This window comes from Vigna angularis, chromosome 7 (assembly GCF_016808095.1).
Source record: "Vigna angularis cultivar LongXiaoDou No.4 chromosome 7, ASM1680809v1, whole genome shotgun sequence".
Taxonomy (NCBI): Eukaryota; Viridiplantae; Streptophyta; class Magnoliopsida; order Fabales; family Fabaceae; genus Vigna; species Vigna angularis.
The window spans coordinates 7,011,433-7,032,703 of NC_068976.1; the positions used below are offsets into that span (position 1 = coordinate 7,011,433).

The 21,271-nt window shown below is 34.7% G+C and overlaps 1 protein-coding gene and 1 long non-coding RNA gene across 4 annotated transcripts; one reads left to right on the forward strand and one right to left on the reverse strand.

Annotated features, from left to right (window-relative positions):
• Window positions 1-452: 452 nt before the first annotated feature.
• On the forward strand, window positions 453-6,682 carry LOC108320991 (uncharacterized). Of its 3 annotated transcripts, XM_017552598.2 has the most exons (9): window positions 453-578; window positions 668-1,658; window positions 2,373-2,408; window positions 2,652-2,891; window positions 4,834-5,167; window positions 5,259-5,385; window positions 5,472-5,750; window positions 5,929-6,033; window positions 6,131-6,682. In XM_017552598.2, the coding sequence occupies exons 2-9, from the start codon at window positions 758-760 to the stop codon at window positions 6,290-6,292; spliced, it is 2,184 nt and encodes a 727-aa protein (XP_017408087.2). In that variant the 5' UTR covers window positions 453-578; window positions 668-757; the 3' UTR covers window positions 6,293-6,682. The 3 variants fall into 3 exon arrangements, with proteins under 3 accessions (XP_017408087.2, XP_017408089.2, XP_017408088.2); XM_017552600.2 differs by lacking the exon at window positions 2,373-2,408; XM_017552599.2 differs by lacking the exon at window positions 453-578 and having other exon boundaries at window positions 589-1,658.
• LOC128197772 (uncharacterized) lies at window positions 2,923-4,011 on the reverse strand. The gene is made up of 3 exons (XR_008250605.1): window positions 3,904-4,011; window positions 3,260-3,325; window positions 2,923-3,171 (listed from the first exon to the last, which is right to left on the reverse strand). It is a non-coding gene; the product is annotated as an uncharacterized LOC128197772 (long non-coding RNA).
• Window positions 6,683-21,271: the final 14,589 nt, after the last annotated feature.

The following is a 21,271-nucleotide window of genomic DNA, read 5'->3' on the forward strand; positions in this document are numbered from 1 at the left end:
AAATTTAGGTTTCAGTTCATAACTAAAATAAAAATAATAATCGTTTTTTATCTTATACGAATTTTTTTATCTTATAGGAATGTGTTTCAGATATTGAATCGAAATATAATAATAATACAACCGATAAAAAGCCCTTTTACGAACTAATATGTTCCATATATGTATTATTTTTGCGTATAGTAATTAATTACAGAATAACTTAAAAAGAAAAAAATGTTGTATTAAAAAATGAGAATGTGAATAATTATTTTATTTATAATAGAAGAAGCATATCAAGTAAGAGATAAATGAGAATGCCAATACTTTTTTTTTTAAATTACAACTATTGTATGATAGAAGAAGCCTCTCAAAAAATAAAATGTATTTAATTAATATTTAACTTTTGTGAAATATATATTCAACTTTCTAAACTACTACAAATTTATTTTTGAAATCTTTCTTTTGCTGTTCAGTCTTTATTCAATAGGTCGTTCCCGCCCTTTTTCACTTCCCCCTTCATCTTCTTGTTTATCCCTTGCTGTGTAACACAGATTTTCTGCTTGTAATCATCAAAACCAGCACCAACAAAACAAAGCCAGGTACGTTTCAAATGACACTTCCTTTATTTTTCATTCTCTTATGTTGAAACAAACTCTCGTTCTGCAACTCAAATTCCATTTCTTCTTAGCAAGTACTTGCACCAGAGGAGGCAACGTAATAGCACCTTCTTTCTTGCTAGTTTCCCCCACAAAAAAAGGTTGCGTCTTTTGAACCTCTTATGGCATTTCAAACCAAAACCGAACCTGATTCCTTGTCTAGGGTCATTCCTACCACCAATAAAAAAGAATACTGTGAAATGAGCATATCCCAGCTAGTTTCTGTGCTGCGTATTGCGTTTAAAATTGAGGATTTTGATAAAATTGAGCAAGAGTTGGTAAAGAGGGAAGCAAAACTTAGGGCGGAAATTGGACGACTCCAGGAGAAGATTGAGCTGGAGAGGCTCCAAGGAATTGAATGCGAAGAAAGACTGAAAATCAGAGAGGAGCAATGTGAAAGAGGGAAGAGAGCCCAGGAGGATTATGAGCAGTTGTTGAAGGAAGTGAAAACAAATGGCTGGATTGAAAAACATGCTATTGAGGAGTTAAGGAGAAAGAACGTTGCTTTAGAACGTGAAGTGTGTGAGCTGAAGGAGTTCAAGAAAATAATGCTAGATGATGTCAACTCTGTGGATGAACTAAGGGACAAGATCCGTGTGTTGAAAGAGGAGAAGGTTGGGGACAAGAATGCTCTTGATGTCCTTAACATGAAGAACATTGAAGTGAAGGAAGAAGTTAAGAAGAATTTGACTGTCATAGAAGGGTTGAGGAATGAAAATGCTAAACTGACATACGAGAAGGTCGGGAACAAAAATGCTCTTGATGTCCTTAACATGAAGAACATTGAATTGGTGGAAGCAGTTAAGAAGAATTTGACTGTTATAGAGGGGTTGAGGAATGAAAATGCTAAACTGACAGACGAGAAACACGAACTTAAGACATTTATTGAATCTTTGGAGAGGAGGTATAGTAAACTGCCCGTCAGTTATGTGAAGGTGGAAGACAGTACTCATTGCTCTGTTGATACTGGCAATGCTCAGTCTCCCAAAAAAGGGAACAAGGAGGATGCTGTAGGTGCATTAGGTATGTAAATTAAAATTCTGTTCTCTTTGCATCTTTTACGTCTATAATACAGATTTACATTTATATAATTTCCTTTAAAAATATTTAATTGGATCACACTGAATTGATTAATACACTTTAGTCATATTTCTTGGTACCCTGAAAACCATGATGACTTATTGAGAGAACGAAATGGCTATTGGCCGGAACCATGTTTTAATAAATTAATTGAAATGGTGTGGTAAGGCAAGCAATTCTTGCTCAAACTGGATTAATTGAAGACTGAACCAGATTACGTTAAAATACTCAAAAAATGATCACAGTTTGCAACTATTAGTTGACAAAATTTAAGAACATACACTCCTCACATCATTCAATCTTGTTGTTGAAGTAACAATATCATAAATTAGTTCACCACAAGGTTGAGGTTGGACCCCCACACAGACAGCTTTGTAGCGCCAAATTAACCCTGTTTCCAGCCTATTGTATTTTACGTTGTTATCTTCAAGTCAAACACAACATTGTTGCCGTTGTCTTTCTCAGATGTTCAACTCATGGCTTGATTTGTTGTAGAGTCCTGGTCATCTATAATATATGAGGGTCATAATTTTAAACTGTAACGTTGAGGTTTTCTTGCGCTTTTTGTTCTATTGTATTTTGTTCCCTCAGAAAACTGCTAATAATCTCTTTTTGTGTTTTCTTCGTTTTTCCTGATAATTTGTTTTTTTCAATAAGAACAAAAGAAAGATCAGACAGAAGCATGCAAAGAAGGTAACTCATTTTGTTTATCCATACAATCAAGATTACGGGTATCTGCACTGAATTTGATCATAGTAAACGTTGTTAATTACTTGAAGAGTTGAAGGCTGTATTTTTCAAGAAATGCTGACACAACAACCAATTTTGTACTTGTATTCCAAAATCTACTACTCTTTATTCCCCTAGCTTTTGCCTGAAGTATATCATGTTAACAAAATAATGTTTAGTTTTAACACATATTCTTTGTACATGCAGGGGTAAAATTTAAATTGGAAAAGGAGATCGTGGACCTAGGTGATGATGATAATGATGCTAGGTATACATCACAAGGATTGCGTGGAGAGCAAACTATTTCTCGAAAAATTGCAGAAAATGAACATTTACAAAGGGTTGAAATGATCAAAAGACAACGAGCTTCTGATATTCAGGCTTCTACTTCCACATTTACATCCTCTGCTGATTTATTTGAAAAAGAAAATCTCCCTGTAAAGGAAAGTAAGTTCTCTAATCAATATTTTATGTGAAAATTTAGATTTGTTCTTAGTTTAAAAATATCAACTTGTTGGAATTGTATGTCTAGCTATGGTAGTCACACTTTATATCTTTCTGAATGATTATGACATTGATGCCATATATGATTTCAACGTTTGGACAATGCCCAAGAGCAATTTCTATCACTGCAGCATTTGCAGTTATGAAAGGCATATCCCTACTGGTATGTCTCCCTTCGCCTCCATCAGTGACTAGCACTCCGTCTCTGTATCAAATGCCCATACTATAAAAGTACCAAAAATTACAATCAGAATCATTTCACAACATTAAACAACAAAGAACCGTTACAGGTAGATAACATGAATTTCAACCTGAAATTCTGTCACTCCCCAGGTCTGTTTTCCCTCCAATTAGAAGAGCCTTTTTCCCCAGGATACCTTGTCAGTTTATCATCAAGTGTAAGAGACTCGAAAAAAGACACAAATCATATCAATTATTACAGTAATTTGTACAATTGATACAAAGCTCAAGTATAGGAGTACACTGAAGTAGTCAACTAGCTATGGTACTTCTCTGGTTTCTCACATCAAGCTACAATTTACTACCGTGAAACATATTCTTGATGGTTTTTCCTTTAGTTTTTAAAATTGAAAATGCTGTCTTTTCCATTCTAAAATCTTCTCCTAAATCTCTCTATCTATGAACATCGTATGTTGGAGGGCCCAGACTTTCTATATAGTATATAATTAATGATTCCTTCTTCAATTGCTTCATCATACCAAGGGGTCACGCAACTAGATATGATTGATTATCATTATTAAGTAGAACATTCATGTGTTGCAGACAGAATTTACTGACGAATAGTGTGTGTATGGACACTCAGCGGGCCCCTTATTTGCTTTTTCTACTTGTTTGAGAAATTCAATTTTATGACCTTTACACACATTGAGAGACATGTTATCCCATGTATTGCACAATGAAGCAAGGTCGATAAGAATATGTTGCTAATAAGTACCAAAGGATGGCTCTTGCATGCTGGAATCTTCAGTGGCAGACTGCTTGGTGATAAGTAAAGCTTTGACGATGCCTTCGTCCATGAAAATCTATCAAAATTCAGCACCTGAAAGTAAAAAAAGTATAGCACCGGTTGAGATGGCCAACAAACAAGCTAGTAAGTAGTAAATAATGTTCATGTTTTTGCTTACAATCTCCCACTTATACCTGTACATCATCCAACAAGCCAGTCCCAGATTCACCGCCTACCACTACCATCTTATTCCCAATGACTGCTGCTGCATGCTGCACATATTTCACAATGAAAATGACGGTTCAGTCCTTTCCCCTTCACTGCCACTATATATGAGGATTCCACTACTTTAAAATGATCAATTCACTTCAGTGAGTAAAGTAAGTAATGTTAGCCTTTGATATGTTGCAATACAAACCAAGCCTAGGGTTCACATTGAGTCAAATGATGTCGAAGAGGATATCTTTTACCAAGTTGATGAAATGTCACATGCCAATGAAATTATTAAAGTTGAAGGTGTATCCGCATTGCACGAATTTGATGATGATGTTGAAGAGTTTGAAGGACAAATACAAAAAGATGGAAAAGAAGGAGAAAAAGAAGAACTCGACAACGTCCAAGAACAAAAACTTGAAATAGATGAAGAAGGTAACAATGAGTATGATGATCACAATGACAGTTCCAACAACGATGACAATGATGATGATGAGAACGATGACGACGATTGAAATAAAAGGAACCCTTCTGTTTTGCCCTAACTACAAATTGAAATACAAACGTAGAGTTAGGAAGTAAAAAAGTTGTAACCTTACACTAAAAAATCAAATACAATAATGTTTTAAATACCAATTATGTATGTATGCATTAATTAATCATTTGCAGTCTTTTGCCACTTATTTTTATACTTCCTCATTACAGTAATGTCAAGAGAGGGTCCTTCTCGCATTGATAAAGGAAAGGTTGTAAAAAAGCCTAGGAGGCAGGCCCGATACATTATAAAGGTTCCTCAAATGCTACCATTCCCAGTTGCCACTACTCTAGCTGATGTTGGGTCATCACGTCCAACATGCCCTATTATAGGGCCCACACCAGATCCTCATGTGGATTCGACACCATCTATTGATCACACTTCTTCTATACCTATGCTATCTTCAGTTCCATCTCTAGATATACACCATCCATCTGATGATCTTACTGATGGAGTTGATCCTGCTCCTCATGATCAACTGACCATTAAACCTTATGGTCGAGGGTAATACCAAATCTTCTTCTTAATACATTTCCATTACATTCTTTGTTTTACTTTGCTTGCAGATTCATAACTTTTTTGTATTCATATTCAGGTTTCTTCCTTCTAGAGTTGCTTCACAAGCCATCACCAGATCTATTAAGCAACAATTTCTTCAGCCTTGGCCATCATGGGGAGCAATCCCTATAGAAGATAGGGAACATTTCTGGCAGATATTTAAGGTAAAACATCCTGTTAGTTAATCATGTTCTATTCATTTCAAATATGAAGTTCATCTCTTTTATTTTAACATTATATATTGTAACAGCAAAAGGTAAAGTGGAGAGCTGAGCATGAAGCTGAAATTAAGAAAAATTTCCATAGCAAAGCATCTCACAGGCTATCAGAAATGTTTAGAGATGCACGAATTACAGGAGAACGCCCTTATTGGGTGGAGGAGCACATATGGAACTCATTGTTGGCACATTGGAATTTGCCAGACTACCGCAATAAATGTGCTATCGCCCAAAGAAATAGGGCTTCAGAAAAGGGTGGTGTACTGTATACAGGTGGTTCAATCACCACACATGAGCATGCCATTCGTATGGTACAAATATTCATTCATTTCCTACCAATTTTGATATAAGTTATGTACTTTGAGATTATATATATATATATATATATATATATATATATATATATATATATATATATATATATATATATATATATATATATATATATATATATATATATATATATATATAACTTTTATAATTTTACAGGCAGTTGAGCTTGGACGGGCTGTCCACGTTGATGAGGTGTTTAAACAAACTCATCTTCGAAAAGACACTGGCGCATATGTTGATGAGAGGTCTCGAAGGACTATTGTAAGCCAACTATTTAACAAAATTCAAACTTATGCTATTTATTTCCTTTTAAACTTTCAACTTGATGTAACTGACACTTTGGTATATCATTTAACAGGAAGATTTCTATGTTAGACTCTCACAGGTCAGATCAAAGATGGGATCTACTCCTGCGGATGCTGCATCACAAGTAAATGCTGATGACGATGACATTATAAGAAGACAATGTTGGGTTGACGTCGTCGGTGGAAAGAGGAAAGGACGACTATATGGGGCATGACAACTTGCTATTAATTATAGTGCTAGAAAAGACATATTGAAGCACTAACCATTTGCATCCAACACTTCTGATAAGAGCGTTGTTGTCCTCAAACAACAACTACAAGCTCGTGACCAAACTTATGATGTACTCCTTCAAAGATTTGAGAATCTCGAAAATCTGGTCATGACATTGTCACCTCAACAAGGACAGAATTAGTCCACCCCATCATCGTCCTAGAAGCAACACCCACTAATGTAGCCCACCACAATGCAATTATCTTCCTAGCAAGAACCGCCTCTCTAGCAACAGTCTTAATAGAATGAAGAAGAACATGATTCAAATGACTATAATGATTATTATGACTTTTTGTACTTCTTTTACAAACATTTATGCATGTTTTTACTTTAAGACTTATTTGTTTTATGTCTTGTTTGAATGATACAATAACAAGTATGCATTTTAATGATATGGATTATATTTCATGATTATAATGTCTGAGTTGAGAAATGTGTGCTGCATTGAGTGCTTATTGAGTGCTTTCTTGGCAGGTCTATTGTGGTGGGTAGGGAATGTTACCAATAGTATATGAACATCTTTCAAACATTATCGATAGACTTATTGATGGATTTATCTATCGGTAATGTACATTGTATTAACCTCATTATCGACGATTATTTTCAGTTGGTAATGTTACTCGTTTTCTCACCATTACTGGAAGATGTAGGTCGTTGGTAATTATCGAGGAGCATAATTGATCGTTAATTATCAATGGTCTCAGTCTGCTGGTATTTATCGGCGGGCGATATCTCTTGATAATTATCGAGGGGAAATCCATCGGTAATATTTTTGGACAAGAAAATTATCGAAGGATTTTCGGTCATAAAAAATTTGTCGAAATATTCACATTACCGACATATATTTGCATTGTCAACAAATTTCGTTCGTTGATAAATCTATTTTTTTTGTAGTGGTCCTATAGTTCACTTCTTTTTTCTCTATCAGGATTTGTTTATTTCTTAGGTATACGGGTACATGTTAAAGGTAATATACAATAACAATAAGCATATGATCTTTAGGACAAAAAAGATAGTAAATACAAGTAAAAAGGATAATAAGATAAAGTCAAACTATATATACTTCATTCATGTTCCTCAACAAGGTCAGGATCAACTTTCAACACGCGTAGGGGAGTATTTGGAATGATCAATTCACCATATTTACTCTCTTTAACCTCATTTTGAACCTTGGATCCTTTTGATTGCCTCATCCTTTTTTCTATGATATCGCAAAATTTTAAAAAAGAAAAATAAAAAATAAGAGCTACATATGTTATTCACTCACATAAAAAAACCGTTTTCTATTTAAAGTAGCATTTGGCATTGAAAATGATACAAATGGTGGCACTAATGGGTTGAGTAATACCAATAACCCAATTGGTGTGAGTGGGCCAAGTAAAGAACCAAAACCCATAAGGAAAAGCTCTAGACAAAATATTTCCAGCCAAAATTTGCTAAAAAACATGGATGTTGAAAAGCTTTTTTGTTGCGCAAAAGCCAACAAAACCTAAATTCTCCACTAATGTAGGATAGGGCAACCTAGGGTCTAATCTGTGGACTTGATACTTGTTAAGATTAGAATTGTACAATTAAAACCTAATTATTTACTAAAAGCTAGGTGGGGAAAAGAAAAGACTTAAATGGAATCTAAAATATGAAACTAGTTGATATTGCAATACATGATTATATCTAAATAAATGATGAACGAAAAAAAAATAAAGAAAACAAATGCCTAATCCTAAATCGTGTAAATGATTATTAGAATAAATGTAAAGTAAAAGAATTAATGGAAATGATTAACACAAATTCAACAATAGGTAATGTTTTAGAAATGAATGAATGCATGAAACCTAAACTATAGCCTAAATTTACACGAAACAATCACTGATCTGTTTATGCTATGACTATATATACAAAGGAAAAAAATCAGAACCTAAACTAGTGAAATGAATATCAACTAATATGCTAAAAATCAAAATCTAATAGTAAACTGATTATGTAGAAAATGAATTATGTAAATGATGAATCCTAATTCTACTAATGAGGACTTATAATACAAAGCATGAAAATAAATCTCAAATGGAAACAACAATATTGAAAAAGATATAAAACTGAAACAGAATTGAATTTAAGTAATTATCCTAATTCTATCATCTATCAAATCAAATAAAGTAAGAAATCATACAAAGAACTTTGATAAAAACAATTTCCAAACTTATCAAACATTGATTTGATGAAAAGAGCCTCATTCACTCTCAGGAAGACATCCTGTAACATAAAGCCCATTTTGGGGTCTTTGAGTACATATTTCAGAACTTGAAAGGGTGACTCTCACTTAATTCTTCAATTCAATATTTTTACAATCCAGAAACATATCCTTAACAACAATACCCAAAAGGGGCGCCCGAGCAGTGAGCGACACTCTTCTGCGCTTAAGCCTCCAAAAAGGGCGTCCAAGCTTCGAGCATTCTTCCTTTCTGGTGCTTTTTCAGGCCTTTTTGAGCTCCATCTCCTTGGCACTTCATCTCTTCTTTCCGTAAGTGAGAGAATAACCATCCGGCTTTTAATCCTGCAACTTGAAACTAGACATCATTGTCAATGTGAACATTTACTCCTTTTACTCGAGAATAAAGGACACCATCTATGTTTCTCATATTGTTGTAGAAGACCCTTACTAAGTCAGGGTACCAATCAGCCTTCATCTGGACAAGTATAGAGAGACCTTGAGTTTCAATCCATTCCTGGAAGTGAAATCCCTCTTTTTCAAATAAGTTGAGGTTTAGATATTTGTGAGGAACAATATGTTTAAACTTCGTCCACCTCAGAAACTCTAGACGAGTCTCCTCATCACTGATCTACCCGGAGAGATCAGCATTTCTTGCAGCCACAACAGCCTTTCCTCTGTCTCTTGAAGGATGTGATGAAGAAGCCATTTGAATTTGGATACCAGATAATTTTCCACAGTATTAGGGTTTAGTATCTTAAGTCACTCGTGCAATATAGAAACAACTCAGTGTACATAATATTTTCAAATTCAGTGTGTATGCGCAACGTCACACGTTCAACGTCAAATAACATAACAACCAACGTTAACAATAACCTGTGACATTGTTGTAAATAAATTCATTCAATCCACGTCGAGTGGTATCAATACTGGACGTGGATCTCTTCGTTTCAAATATTATGTCAAATCTCTTAGCGTGTGTTCGTATGAAGGTAATTTACTGTTTACGGCATTTAGCGCGGATGGATTTGCGAGAGGAAGTGTGTTCATTTGCGGTGATTTGCAAAGATAGAAAAGCGAGGATTTGCGAGATTTCACTGTTTCGACCATCTCGCTGTTATGAACCGATGACGTACATTAGATTGTGTAATTATGCTCAGTATCTTGTATGAACGTCGAATCCCAGCCGAATTCGATGTTCAAACATCATTCAGTGAAAAAGTAAAAAAATCTATGGATACTGATAATAACTGCTTCTAACGAAAAATACGTCGAAGATCTATGAGGCTTGGACGTTAAAGTGAGAGTTTAAAAGAAAAAAGAAAAAATAATAAAAAATGGAGCGAACTTTGGCTTTTGGATGAAGATTAAAACTTCGAATACTAGCCGAATTTGACATAACATTCTGGTCACACAATTAATGGTCCCAACCACTCCAATGCCCTTCACGTCGATAATCAAGTATACCCATTGAAAACCTATTCTACATAACTTCGGTAATCAAATTCATGTGAACTTTTTTCTTCTGTTTTTCTTTTTTTCCTTCACTAAACGAAGACATTTCTTTGTTAACCATGAAGGCATGAGGAAAAAATAGAGGAAAATGTTAACACTTATGAATTTCAAGTAGACCCTTTGAAATCCTATCCTACATAACTTCGGTAATCAAATTCATGTTAACTTTTTTCTTGTGTTTTCCTTTTTTTCCTTTACTAAACGAAGACATTTCTTTGTTAATCATGAAGGCAAAGGGGGAAAACACAGGAAAAAGTTAACACTTATGAATTTCAAGTAGACCCTTTGAAAACCTATCCTACATAACTTCGGTAATCAAATTCATGTTAACTTTTTTCTTTACTAAACGAAGACATTTCTTTTTTAACCATGAAAGAAAAGGGGGAAAACACAGGAAAAAGTTAACACTTATGAATTTCAAGTAGACCCTTTGAAAACCTATCATACATTACTTTCGCAACCAAATTCATGTTAACTTTTTCCTTTGGTTTTCCTTCAATTCCTCCTTTAAACGAAGTCATTTCTTTGTTACCCATGAAGGCATGGCGGAAAACTAGAGGAAAATGTTAACAATTATGAATTTCAAAAACATTCTCCATTGTTTTGCTTGTTTTCTTTTGGCTTAATACCTCTTTTTGTCCCTCTTTATAAGGGAAATGTTCAATTTCGTCCTACCTTTTTTAAAAAGTTCAATGTGGTCCCAAGTTGTGTAAAAAGTGTCCAATTAAATCCTTTTTGGTCACGGCATTAAATATTTAACGATCCAGCTGACAGCGTGGACTGATGTGTGCAGCGTGGCTATTTACCTTGGTAACGTGGCAGTGACAGTATTTTTCATTAACTGAGAACGTGGCAGTGATTAAAATTTCTGAGTTAGGGTTAGGTCTTCGAAATCGCAATTTGGGGCTTCTAAGGTATTGGGTTTCGAAATCGCAATTTGACTGTTTATGGATTGTGTCGAGCTTCTAAGGTATCAGAGGCTTTGTGGATCTTGGGTGATCTCAGGAGTAGGGGTTGGAAACCCGATTTCATGGCTTATTGGGTTGTTGTCGCAGGGTTTCGATCAATGAGGAATGTGGCTATAATGTTTTTCAATTTCATGGTTGAGAAAGAGAGGTTCCCAACTATTTTGACTGTTAATGATTTGTGTAGGAATCTGTGTAGGCATGGCAAGGTTGATGAGTTATTGGAGACGTTCCATGTTTTGAATTCTCAAAACTACTTTAAAGATGTGGAGGGTTTCAATGTAATGATTTCATTTTTGTGCAGGGCTGGGAAAGTGAGAGAAGGCTATACTGTTCTGCAGGAGATGAAGAAGAAAGGGTTTCAACCCAATGTCTCGTCTTATAATTACATAATGGAAGCGTGTTGTAAGGAGGATCTACTGCGTCCTGCGAGGAAGCTCTGGGATGAGATGTTCTCAAACGGCTGTTTGGGGAATTTGAAAACACTACCCATTGCAATTATTGGGAGTGGCAGAGGTGGAAGAAGAAGATGATGTGTCAAGCAATTTTTTTTTAAATTCAAAATTGACACGTCACCATGCCACGTAAGAGAAAAAATGAACAGCTCATCAAGTTTAGTCCAGAGGAGCAGTTTCATCGTTAAATATTTAACGCTGTTACCAAAAAGGATTTAATTGGACACTTTTTTCACAATTTGGGACCACATTGAACTTTTCTTTTTACTTCCTGGTTTTGGTTATAATGTCTTCCATCATCTTTGGTCTTCATTTTAGATGTTGTGTTTTGTAAAAGGGGTTTTCTTTTTGAAATCCTCTAAGATATAAGACGTCGGTGATCTAAAAAAAAGACGTCAATCTCCAGGCCTTTGCATCAAATGCACTCAATATTTGACGTCAACTTTATCAAATTAAATTTGTCTTGGAGTTGTTTCCACCATAGGAAATCAAATAGCTTTGAAATCTAATGGTAGAAGACAAATCCAAGACAATTTAAAAAACGATTCATACATTGTTGAATGATGAAGTTGAACATCTTCTTTATATAATTATTTTAGATCATAAAATTGTTTGAGCATTAAAAATATTGTGACCATATTTCTTTTTCCTAAGCTCTTCCATTTCTGTACTATAAAAAGCATTTTTTTGACTTGAATTTCAAAGGCCACCTTCATATGATCTGAGACCTGAATACGGCACTTTGAAATTCAAGTGAGCAAATTGCAATTTGAGGAACAAAAATGCTTCGAAATCTAAGGAAAAGAAAACACAAAGGAAATAAAAACCATGAATCCTAATATGTTCAACAGAGAAACAGGAGGACAGGGATTACCCGAAATTTAAGCTATATTTATAGATGAAATGATGACGTCGGACTGGCTAAGAAATAGACGTACATTATATCATGAATAATGCTTAGCAACTGCCACAGTCCATCATCTGTAGGAACGTCAAAGCCTAGCCGTAGTGGACGTTCAAACATCATTCAGTGGAAAGTAATACATATCTTTTGATTCAGATAACAACTAATTGACGTCCAGCCCCCAACAAACGACGTGAAAAACATAGTTGGAAACAGCACACCATTAATGTCCGAAGTACTCCACAGACTCGGACGTGCTATTGAATGATTAAAAAGTAAAAAGAAAAAAAGATAAAAAATTAGATGATTCGCTGACGAAAGTTAAATCATTATAAAACCAGTACATCGTGTGATTATGCTTAGTAACTGCCACATTGGATAAACGTCACAGCCCCGCCGAATTCGACGTTCAAACATCCATCACTGAAAAAGTAAAAAATCTATTTGGATTCTGATATGAACTCCTTGCTGACTAAACAAAGACATTTTTATGATATAGGACGTCATTGATCACAAATATTTGACACAACTCCACTCTTTTGCATCGAATGGACTCAAAATTCGACGTCAACTGTATAAATTTAATTTGTATTACAGTTGTTTCCACCATACGAAATCAAATAGCTCTGAAATCTAATGGTAGAAGACAACTCAAAGACGATTTTTTTAAAGGATTCATACATAGTTAAATGATGAAGTTGAACAACATTTTTATATAATTATTTTAGATCATAAAATTATTTCAGCATTAAACATATTGTGAACCATATTTCTTTTTCCTAAGCGCTTCCCTTTCAGTAAGATAACTTAATCATTTTTGTACTATAAAAAACATTTTGTTCACTTGAATTTCAAAGGCCACCTTCATATGAACTGAGACCTGAATGCGACACTTTGAAATTCAACCGAGCAAACTGCAATTTAAAGAACAAACATGTTTCGAAATCTAAGCAAAGGAAAACACCAAGGATATAAAAAACATGAATCCTAATATGTTCAATACGGAAACAGGAGGCAAGGGATAATGTGAAATGCAAGCTATATTTATAGATGAACCGATGACGTACATCGTGTAATTATGCTTAGTAACTGCCACACTCCACCATCTTGTATGAACGTCGAAGCCCCGCCGAATTCGACGTTCAAACATCATTTAGAAAAAAAACAATAAATTTTGTTTGATTCATTTAAAAACAAATAGACGTCCCGCCCCCCAGAAATTGTCTATTTTTCAATCACCCGCGAAGAAAGTGAGATTTGGAGGGCTTGAAGTTAAAAAGTTTGACGTGCCCCTCTATATTCATATAATTCCACTCTCAATTTTGCTAAGTTAATATAATCGATTCTAAGTAATAAAGAATCGATTCAAAGCGTTATAAATTAAGAAATGCAAAGGAGCTTTTAATGATTATTTATGGTCATATTAATGACAATGTGGCTGGATATTGATCACACGTTTGATAAAATACTAAAAAGCGATGAAATAATGCATGAGAGGGGTCAAATTTGTTTTTCTCATAACGTTAATCATAGAATTTTTTTATATCATAATCATTTATACTAATAACTAATTATAATTATTAAATTATTCAAAATAATTTATTTCAATGTGGCCAATAAAAGTTGTTCTAAGAGTTCGTTTGATCTTTGATCATCGTCGACTTTTTAAATTCATTTTTTTTATAAACGCTTATGTGGTAGTCGTGATCGGTCCGTTTTAAATATACAGACCAATCTCTTTCATGACCTGGCCCGTCTGTCTCGACTTTTTTAAATTTTTTCTTGAGGTTCATAAGACAAAGATGGAAACGCTACAATATAGGTCTAAATGTTTAAGGCACCTAAGAAACCCTAAAAGAAATATTTGCCACAAAGATGTTAATCTTTGATAAGAATCAGAGTTGTAAACTAAGAACCAAAAGAATCCTCTCTCAACATTGCAAATGCATATTTATGACTTCCAAAATGTCTACATATGTATTTGGTGTCCCTATATATAGGTATAAATGTTTAAGGCACCTAAGAAACCCTAAAAGAAATATTTGCCACAAAGATGTTAATCTTTGATAAGAAAAATACAATTTATTTTATTTCCTATACTAATTATTATTCAGGAGATAGTCCTGTATCGTACCTTTGGCTTGGGTCAACCCATCCTTACCTTTGGCTCAGGCAGACCCGTTTCGACCTTTAACTTATGTTAGTTTGTCTGGACCTTAAGTCTTAATCTCCGAACATTCATTTTGGGTCAACCAGTCTCCACCGTCAAAGTTAACATGCCTTAATCTTCGACCCAACCCATTTTGTCTTAATTTTTGGTCTAGATCTGTTTGACTATTCTCCATACACGCTGTCTGTTCTCGATCTTTGACTTGGTGTGATGCATCTCTGTTGTTAACTTGTCTAAATATTTTGTTTCTAACTGAGTTATCTCAATTTTTGTCCACGATATTCTATCTTAACCTTCAGTTTATCAGTCAACTTAATTTTTTCTCAATCTTAAAGTATTATAATTTAAAATTCAATCAAAGTCTTTTAGTATAATCATACCTCTCTTTAGCCTAAAACATTCATTTCAAATTACTTTTAATAATATAAAAATATTTATTATGATTTTAATTATTGTGATCTATAACTAAAACTTAATTCTCATAAAATATTATTATTATTATTTTCCATATGAAATTAAATTAATATTTTGAAGAAACAAAATTTTATTCTCTTTAAATTTCACCGACAAATCGTTCTTATATTTTATACTATGTAAATATTAATAGATAAATTTACACAAATTTATATAATATAAAAGTACCAAAAATATTGTAAATATTATCTTAAAATATAAAGGTAATGGTGGGTTATGGGAGGTTTATAAAGGAAAAAAGCACAGAAAAAGGCGGGAGGCTGATGAAGAAAACCTCGAATATCCGTAACGTTGCATTTCTAATGGGAGGTTATCTTAAAATGTAAATCTTATATTAAAATATAATGGTAATGGAAGGTTATGAGAGGTTTTAAAAAGGAAAAAAAGAGAAATAGAAGGGCGCAAGGATGAAGAAGAAAACGTTGTATATCTCCGCAGAATTCGATGTATCCTTTGTCTTTTGTCAAACTCTTTATCTTCTGGCTGAGAATTAGTACGTTGAAGCCTAGTAAAATTCGACGTAACCTTTGTATATTTTAAGCTGAGAAGTTGAGAAGTTAAAAACTACTAGATTGTGAAAGACGTTCCAAGAATTCTATCTAGACATGGCTTCTTCATCATCATCATCTAGAAGAAAAGAGAAGGTTGCCCGGGTTACAAGAAACGCAAACCCATATGGATGGATAAGTTGATTGCATTGTATGTGGACTAACCCTTAATCTAGTTGAGAAGAGAAGATTATGCAATTCTGATATTGATGAAAAACTGATCATTGGTTTAAAAGTGCAAATTTTAGTACACTGCTAACTTGAATCGATTAACGAAGAAGTAAAAAGAAAAAAAATTTCATGTCTGGTTTTAAAGAAAAATGAATCATAAGAGCGCCACATTTTGCTATTGGCGGATGAAAAAAACGTCGAAGCCCCATCGAATAAGACGTTCTATTAAGCACACAATTAATGCTCCCAAGTACTTCAATTCCCTTCACGTCCCAGCCCGGTAGCCTTCGACGTTCTATGGGAAGGGAGAAAAGAAAAAAGATCCGAAAGTACAATACTTTTTGGCAGAAGAAGAAAACATCGAATTCCAACAAAATTCGACGTTCTATTAATGCTCTCGTGTTTTAAAGAAAAAACTAAAAAGAATTAAAAAGGTAGAAACTTTTGGTTTCCAATACTACGTCCAAGCCCCTTCAAATTCGACGTAACCTTTGCAATTTATAAGATAAAATTAATAAAAAAAGGCACGCTGTGTTAAGAGAAAACATCGAATGGTTTGGGACTTCGACGTTATTTTTAAACATAACGTCACATTTTTATTGTATTCGACGTGAAATTTATTTATTGAATGTAAAAACATAACACAGTCTCACTGTTTGTTCGCGGTTCCATTTCTGCTTGAACTTTCTACTTGGCGGACGACTACGATGAAGAAAGGTTATTTTTAAGTCGATTCTGTCTTTGTAATGTCATTTGGTTCTCATTTCTAAGGTTGATCGACTATTTTTCGTTTATCTTTAGGCTGTTTTTCGTACGTGGTCACTAAACTTCATCATCTTCTCCAGTGACACCATTTGAAGTATTTTTTTTTCTCTTAAAATACTCTTACGTATGATGTATGTGCTCGTGTTTGTGTTTTGTTTGTCGATTCTGAACATATGATATCTATATGTATAACGATACTATGATAGTTTTTTTTCCTTCAACGTATGATATTTGTGTTCGTTCGTGGTCAGCGAACTTCGTCATCTTCTCCAGTGACACCATTTCAAGTTTGGTTTTGTTTTCCTTCAATATCTCTTACGTATGATATATGTGTTCGTGTTTGTCTTGTGTTTGTCGATTTTGAACGTATGATATATGTATAACGATAGATATTTGTGTTCGTGTACGTATACTATGATAGTTTATTTTTTTCCTTCAACGTATGATAGGTATTTATTTTTGGTTCTCTACTTGAGTTAGTTTTTTTTTTCTATGGATTCTTTGCTTTTAGTGTAGTAGTATGGATCAAAGCTGAATTCATCAGCATCGTATTAGTGAAAAGTATGAGCGAGGGGTTTCTGAGTTCATACAATATATTAAAGAACACGCAAAACCAGTGAACGAGGCATATTTTTGCCCTTGTGTTCGTTGTCTCAATCAAGTATATGAAGACTTGGACAACATCCGATATCATCTGTTCATCTATGGAATAATGAGAAGTTATACAGTTTGGACTTGGCATGGGGAAGTATTATATAAGCCAACAACTTTAAGAGGTTCGGATTATGTCGACGAATGGATGAGTGATCATTTAGACGAAATGGTACGTGACATGGCGAAGAAAATTTTGGAAGAGCTCATTTATACGATAGTCTTAAGAATAATTCGGAGCAAGAGTTGTATCCAGGATGCATCAATTTTACAAGGTTATCGGCTACTTTGAAATTGTTTTGTTTGAAAGCAAGAATCAGATGGTCTGATAAAAGTTTAACGAAATTGTTGGAGTTGCTAAAGGATATGCTTCCCGAAAATAACACGTTACCTATTCGTAATTACGAAGCGAAGAAAACTCTATGTCCAATGGATTTGGAATACCAAAAGATACATGCATGTCCCAATGACTGTGTATTGTATATAGATCAGTATGCTTCAATGAAGGTGTGTCCGACGTGTGGTTCGTCATGATTTAAGAAGAAACTTGATGAAAATAACGATGAACGCAATGAAGGTCCACCGGCTAAGGTCATGTGGTATTTACCTATAGTACCTAGGTTGAAACGATTGTTTTCTGTTAAAGAAGATGCGAAGAATCTTATGTGGCACATTGATGGAAGAAAATGTGATAATCTTCTTCGACACCCAGGTGATTCCCCACAATGGAAGAACATTGATGGCACATTTCCCGAATTTAGTGCAGAGTCGAGAAACTTAAGACTTGCACTTGCTACCGATGGTATGAATCCTTATGGCAACTTAAGTAGCAAACATAGTTCATGGCCAGTTATTTTGATGATTTACAATCTATCTCCTATTTTGTGCATGAAGAGAAAATACATGATGTTGTCTATGAAGATATCGGGTCCTAGACAACCTGGAAATGACATTGATGTTTATCTAAAATCGTTAATTGACGATTTAAAAATGTTGTGGGAAGAGGGTGTCGAGGTCTTCGATTCATATTCAGAAGAAAACTTTCGTTTGCTTGCAATGTTGTTTTGCACCATAAATGATTTCCCAGCATATGGGAACTTGAGTGGTTACAGTGTTAAAGATCATTTTGCATGTCCGATTTGTGAAGAAAAGACTAGTTATCTTCAACTGAAGCATGGGCAGAAAACTGTGTACACAAGACACCGAAGATTCCTTCCTCGAAATCACCCTTACCGTAGATTGAAAAAAGCGTTTAGTGGAAGTCCTTAGGATGATGTAGTGTGCATACTACGTAATGGGGAAGAAGTATACGACCAGGTGAGGAACATTGATGTTGTCTTCGGAAAACATAAAAAAAAGACCGTTGAGAAAAACATTTGCAGAAAACGATCAAGATTCTTTAATCTTCCATATTGGTGTAAATTGATGTGCGACATTGCATAGACGTGATGCATGTTTAAAAAATTGTATGTGATAGTGATGTTGGGACTTTACTAAACGTTAAAGGAAAGACAAAAGATGGAGTGAAGCACGACATGACTTGGTTGACATGGGAATCCGTTCTGAGTTACATCCGCAATCCATAGGAAGATGCATCTATCTTCCTCCAGCTTGTCACTCTTTCAAAAAAAGAAAAATAATTTTTTTGTCAATGTTTACATAGTGTGAAGGTTCCACAAGATTATTTGTCGAATATTAGTAGCCTTGTTTCTATGAAATATTTGAAGTTAGTTGGTTTAAAGTCTCACGATTGTCATGTCTTAATGCAACAACTTTTACCAGTAGCTATTCGAGCCATATTACCTGCCTATGCTAGAGGTATTCTCACACGTTTGAGTTTGTTTTTCAATGTCATTTGCAAGAAAGTTGTTGATCCTCGACAGTTAGATGATTTGCAAAATGAGGCCATCAGACTATTGTGTCAATTGGAAATGTATTTCCCACCCTCATTTTTTGATATCATGGTTCATTTGATTATCCACTAGTGAGAGAAATTCAAGTATGTGGGCCGATTTTCTTGAGGTGGATGTACCCGGTTGAAAGATACATGAAGATCTTAAAGGGATATGTTAATAATCAATTGAGACCGAAAGCTTCGATTATAGAGCGCTACATTGTAGAGGAATCCATTGAATTCTGCTCAAGTTATATGCCAAGTTGTGACCCAATAGGACTTCCAAAGAAAAGACATGAAAACAAACGTGAAGGAAAGGGAGTTTGAGGAGTAAGGATTGAAAGTGTTAGTGGAAAAAAAGTTAATCAAGCTCATTTGTACATTTTAAACAACACAGAGGATGTTATTCCTTACATTTCACAACACATTGATAAAATTAAGTGAGCACATCCACGTATGAGTGAAAAGTGGACACTTAATGAACATAACAAATCCTTTTTAGCTTGGTTTAAGAACAAGATTTATGCGACTCCGAATGTTTCTGAAAATCTATTGAGACTAGCTCGTGGACCTAACACTGATGTGATCACTTTCGGCGACTATTACATAAACAATTACTTGTTCTATTCAAAGGAGGAAGACGATAAAAGTAGAGTTCAAAATAGTGGAGTTACCCTACAAGCTGAGGCTGTATACTTTTCCAGTTCCAAGGATAAGAATCCAATTACAGCATCAGTGAGTTATTTTGGAATAATACAAGAAATTTGGGAAACGGGTTGACAATAATTATGGTGTGGTGACAGAAGACCTCAGATTCACTTTGGTGGATCTTAACAAAATGAGTTACACGGATGCACCATTTATTATGGCTAGTCAAGCAAGAAAAATATTCTATGTCACTGACCTAGTGAATCATAAATGGTCAGTGGTATTGGAAGGCAGAGCCATGCACACAACTGATGATGAAGACTCTCTAGATATACTTGAGACAAGCTCCTTCTAATTAAGAACCGTTGAAAATAAGGTTGATGATGTACCCGATGAAATACATGCAACTCGATGTGATCACAACGAAGGCATATGGGATAAATAGGTGTCTTAACATTGTTTTAATTACTTGTACAATTTATTTATTTTGTTTGTTCTAACTATAATTTACTAACACTTTGTAAACAGGTATGACGAGCTCTGGATCAAGTCCGACAGGAGGAGGTGGTAGATCTGTGACTCGGATGCCTGATGTCACATCCTGTCGGGTTAATGATAAACCATTGACGGTGGAGTTTGATCCCCAAACATTTGTGCCTATTGGGGCACATGCAGCATCGTTCAGGAGTTACTTGGGCGTGATGGCAAAATATCATGTCCCTTTTGTCAGTACCTGTTAGGATGATGTCCTAGAGGTTGAAAAAAATATACTATGGCAGAATATTTTGGTATATTTAAGATGTTTTACTCCATCATTGACTTATTTTGGTTGATCATGCTTTAACATTAATTTTGTTTTTAACAGGAAAATTAAGATATCCCTAATGATGAGAGGATAAGGAAGAAGATTTTATCCCATCTTGTAGTCCGATGGAGCGACTTCAAGACGAGAATGACACGTCAATACGTCTTTGGCTCTAAACAGAACGACACTCCTTGTACAACATATAAAATAACTGAGGAGGAGTGGGTGCAGATTAAAGAATCTAGACTTACTCCTGAATGACAAGTATGTTTTTTAATATTTTGCTCTAGTCACACAAGATGTTAATTTGTGATTTATGCTTAATGATTTTCATTTTTTCATAGGTGAAAAAGGATAGCCGCCCAGTAGAGGCAGAAGCTTAATGATACACCACACGTACTGTCACGTGGTGGTTATGCGTTATTGGAGGAAAAGATGAGAAAACGTCGTGCTGAGAAATTAGGTCTTGAGTCACCTGATCTAGCACCTCCACCAGCCAAACATGAATTGTGGAAGGCTGCTCGGACAAAGTCCAATGGCCAGTTTACATTCCAGTCTACTCAGGAGATATCCTAGAGAATTGTAAGTGGAAACTTTTAACTAATTACCATAGTTCATAAAAAAATTATGTAACAAACTTTTTAATGTGTCTAACTTCATTATGATATGCAGGATGACTTGGTTGACCAACAAACTCAAGGCACATTTGTGGCACAAGGTAGGGAGGACCTCCTAGTAGTAGCCACAGGTCG

Coding starts and splice junctions, on each gene's coding strand:
- LOC108320991 (XM_017552598.2), top strand. CDS start 758: ATGGCATTTCAAACCAAAACCGAACCTGATTCCTTGTCTAGGGTCATT. Junction 1,659..2,372: donor GGATGCTGTAGGTGCATTAG/GTATGTAAATTA, acceptor TTTTTCAATAAG/AACAAAAGAAAGATCAGACA. Junction 2,409..2,651: donor GACAGAAGCATGCAAAGAAG/GTAACTCATTTT, acceptor TTGTACATGCAG/GGGTAAAATTTAAATTGGAA.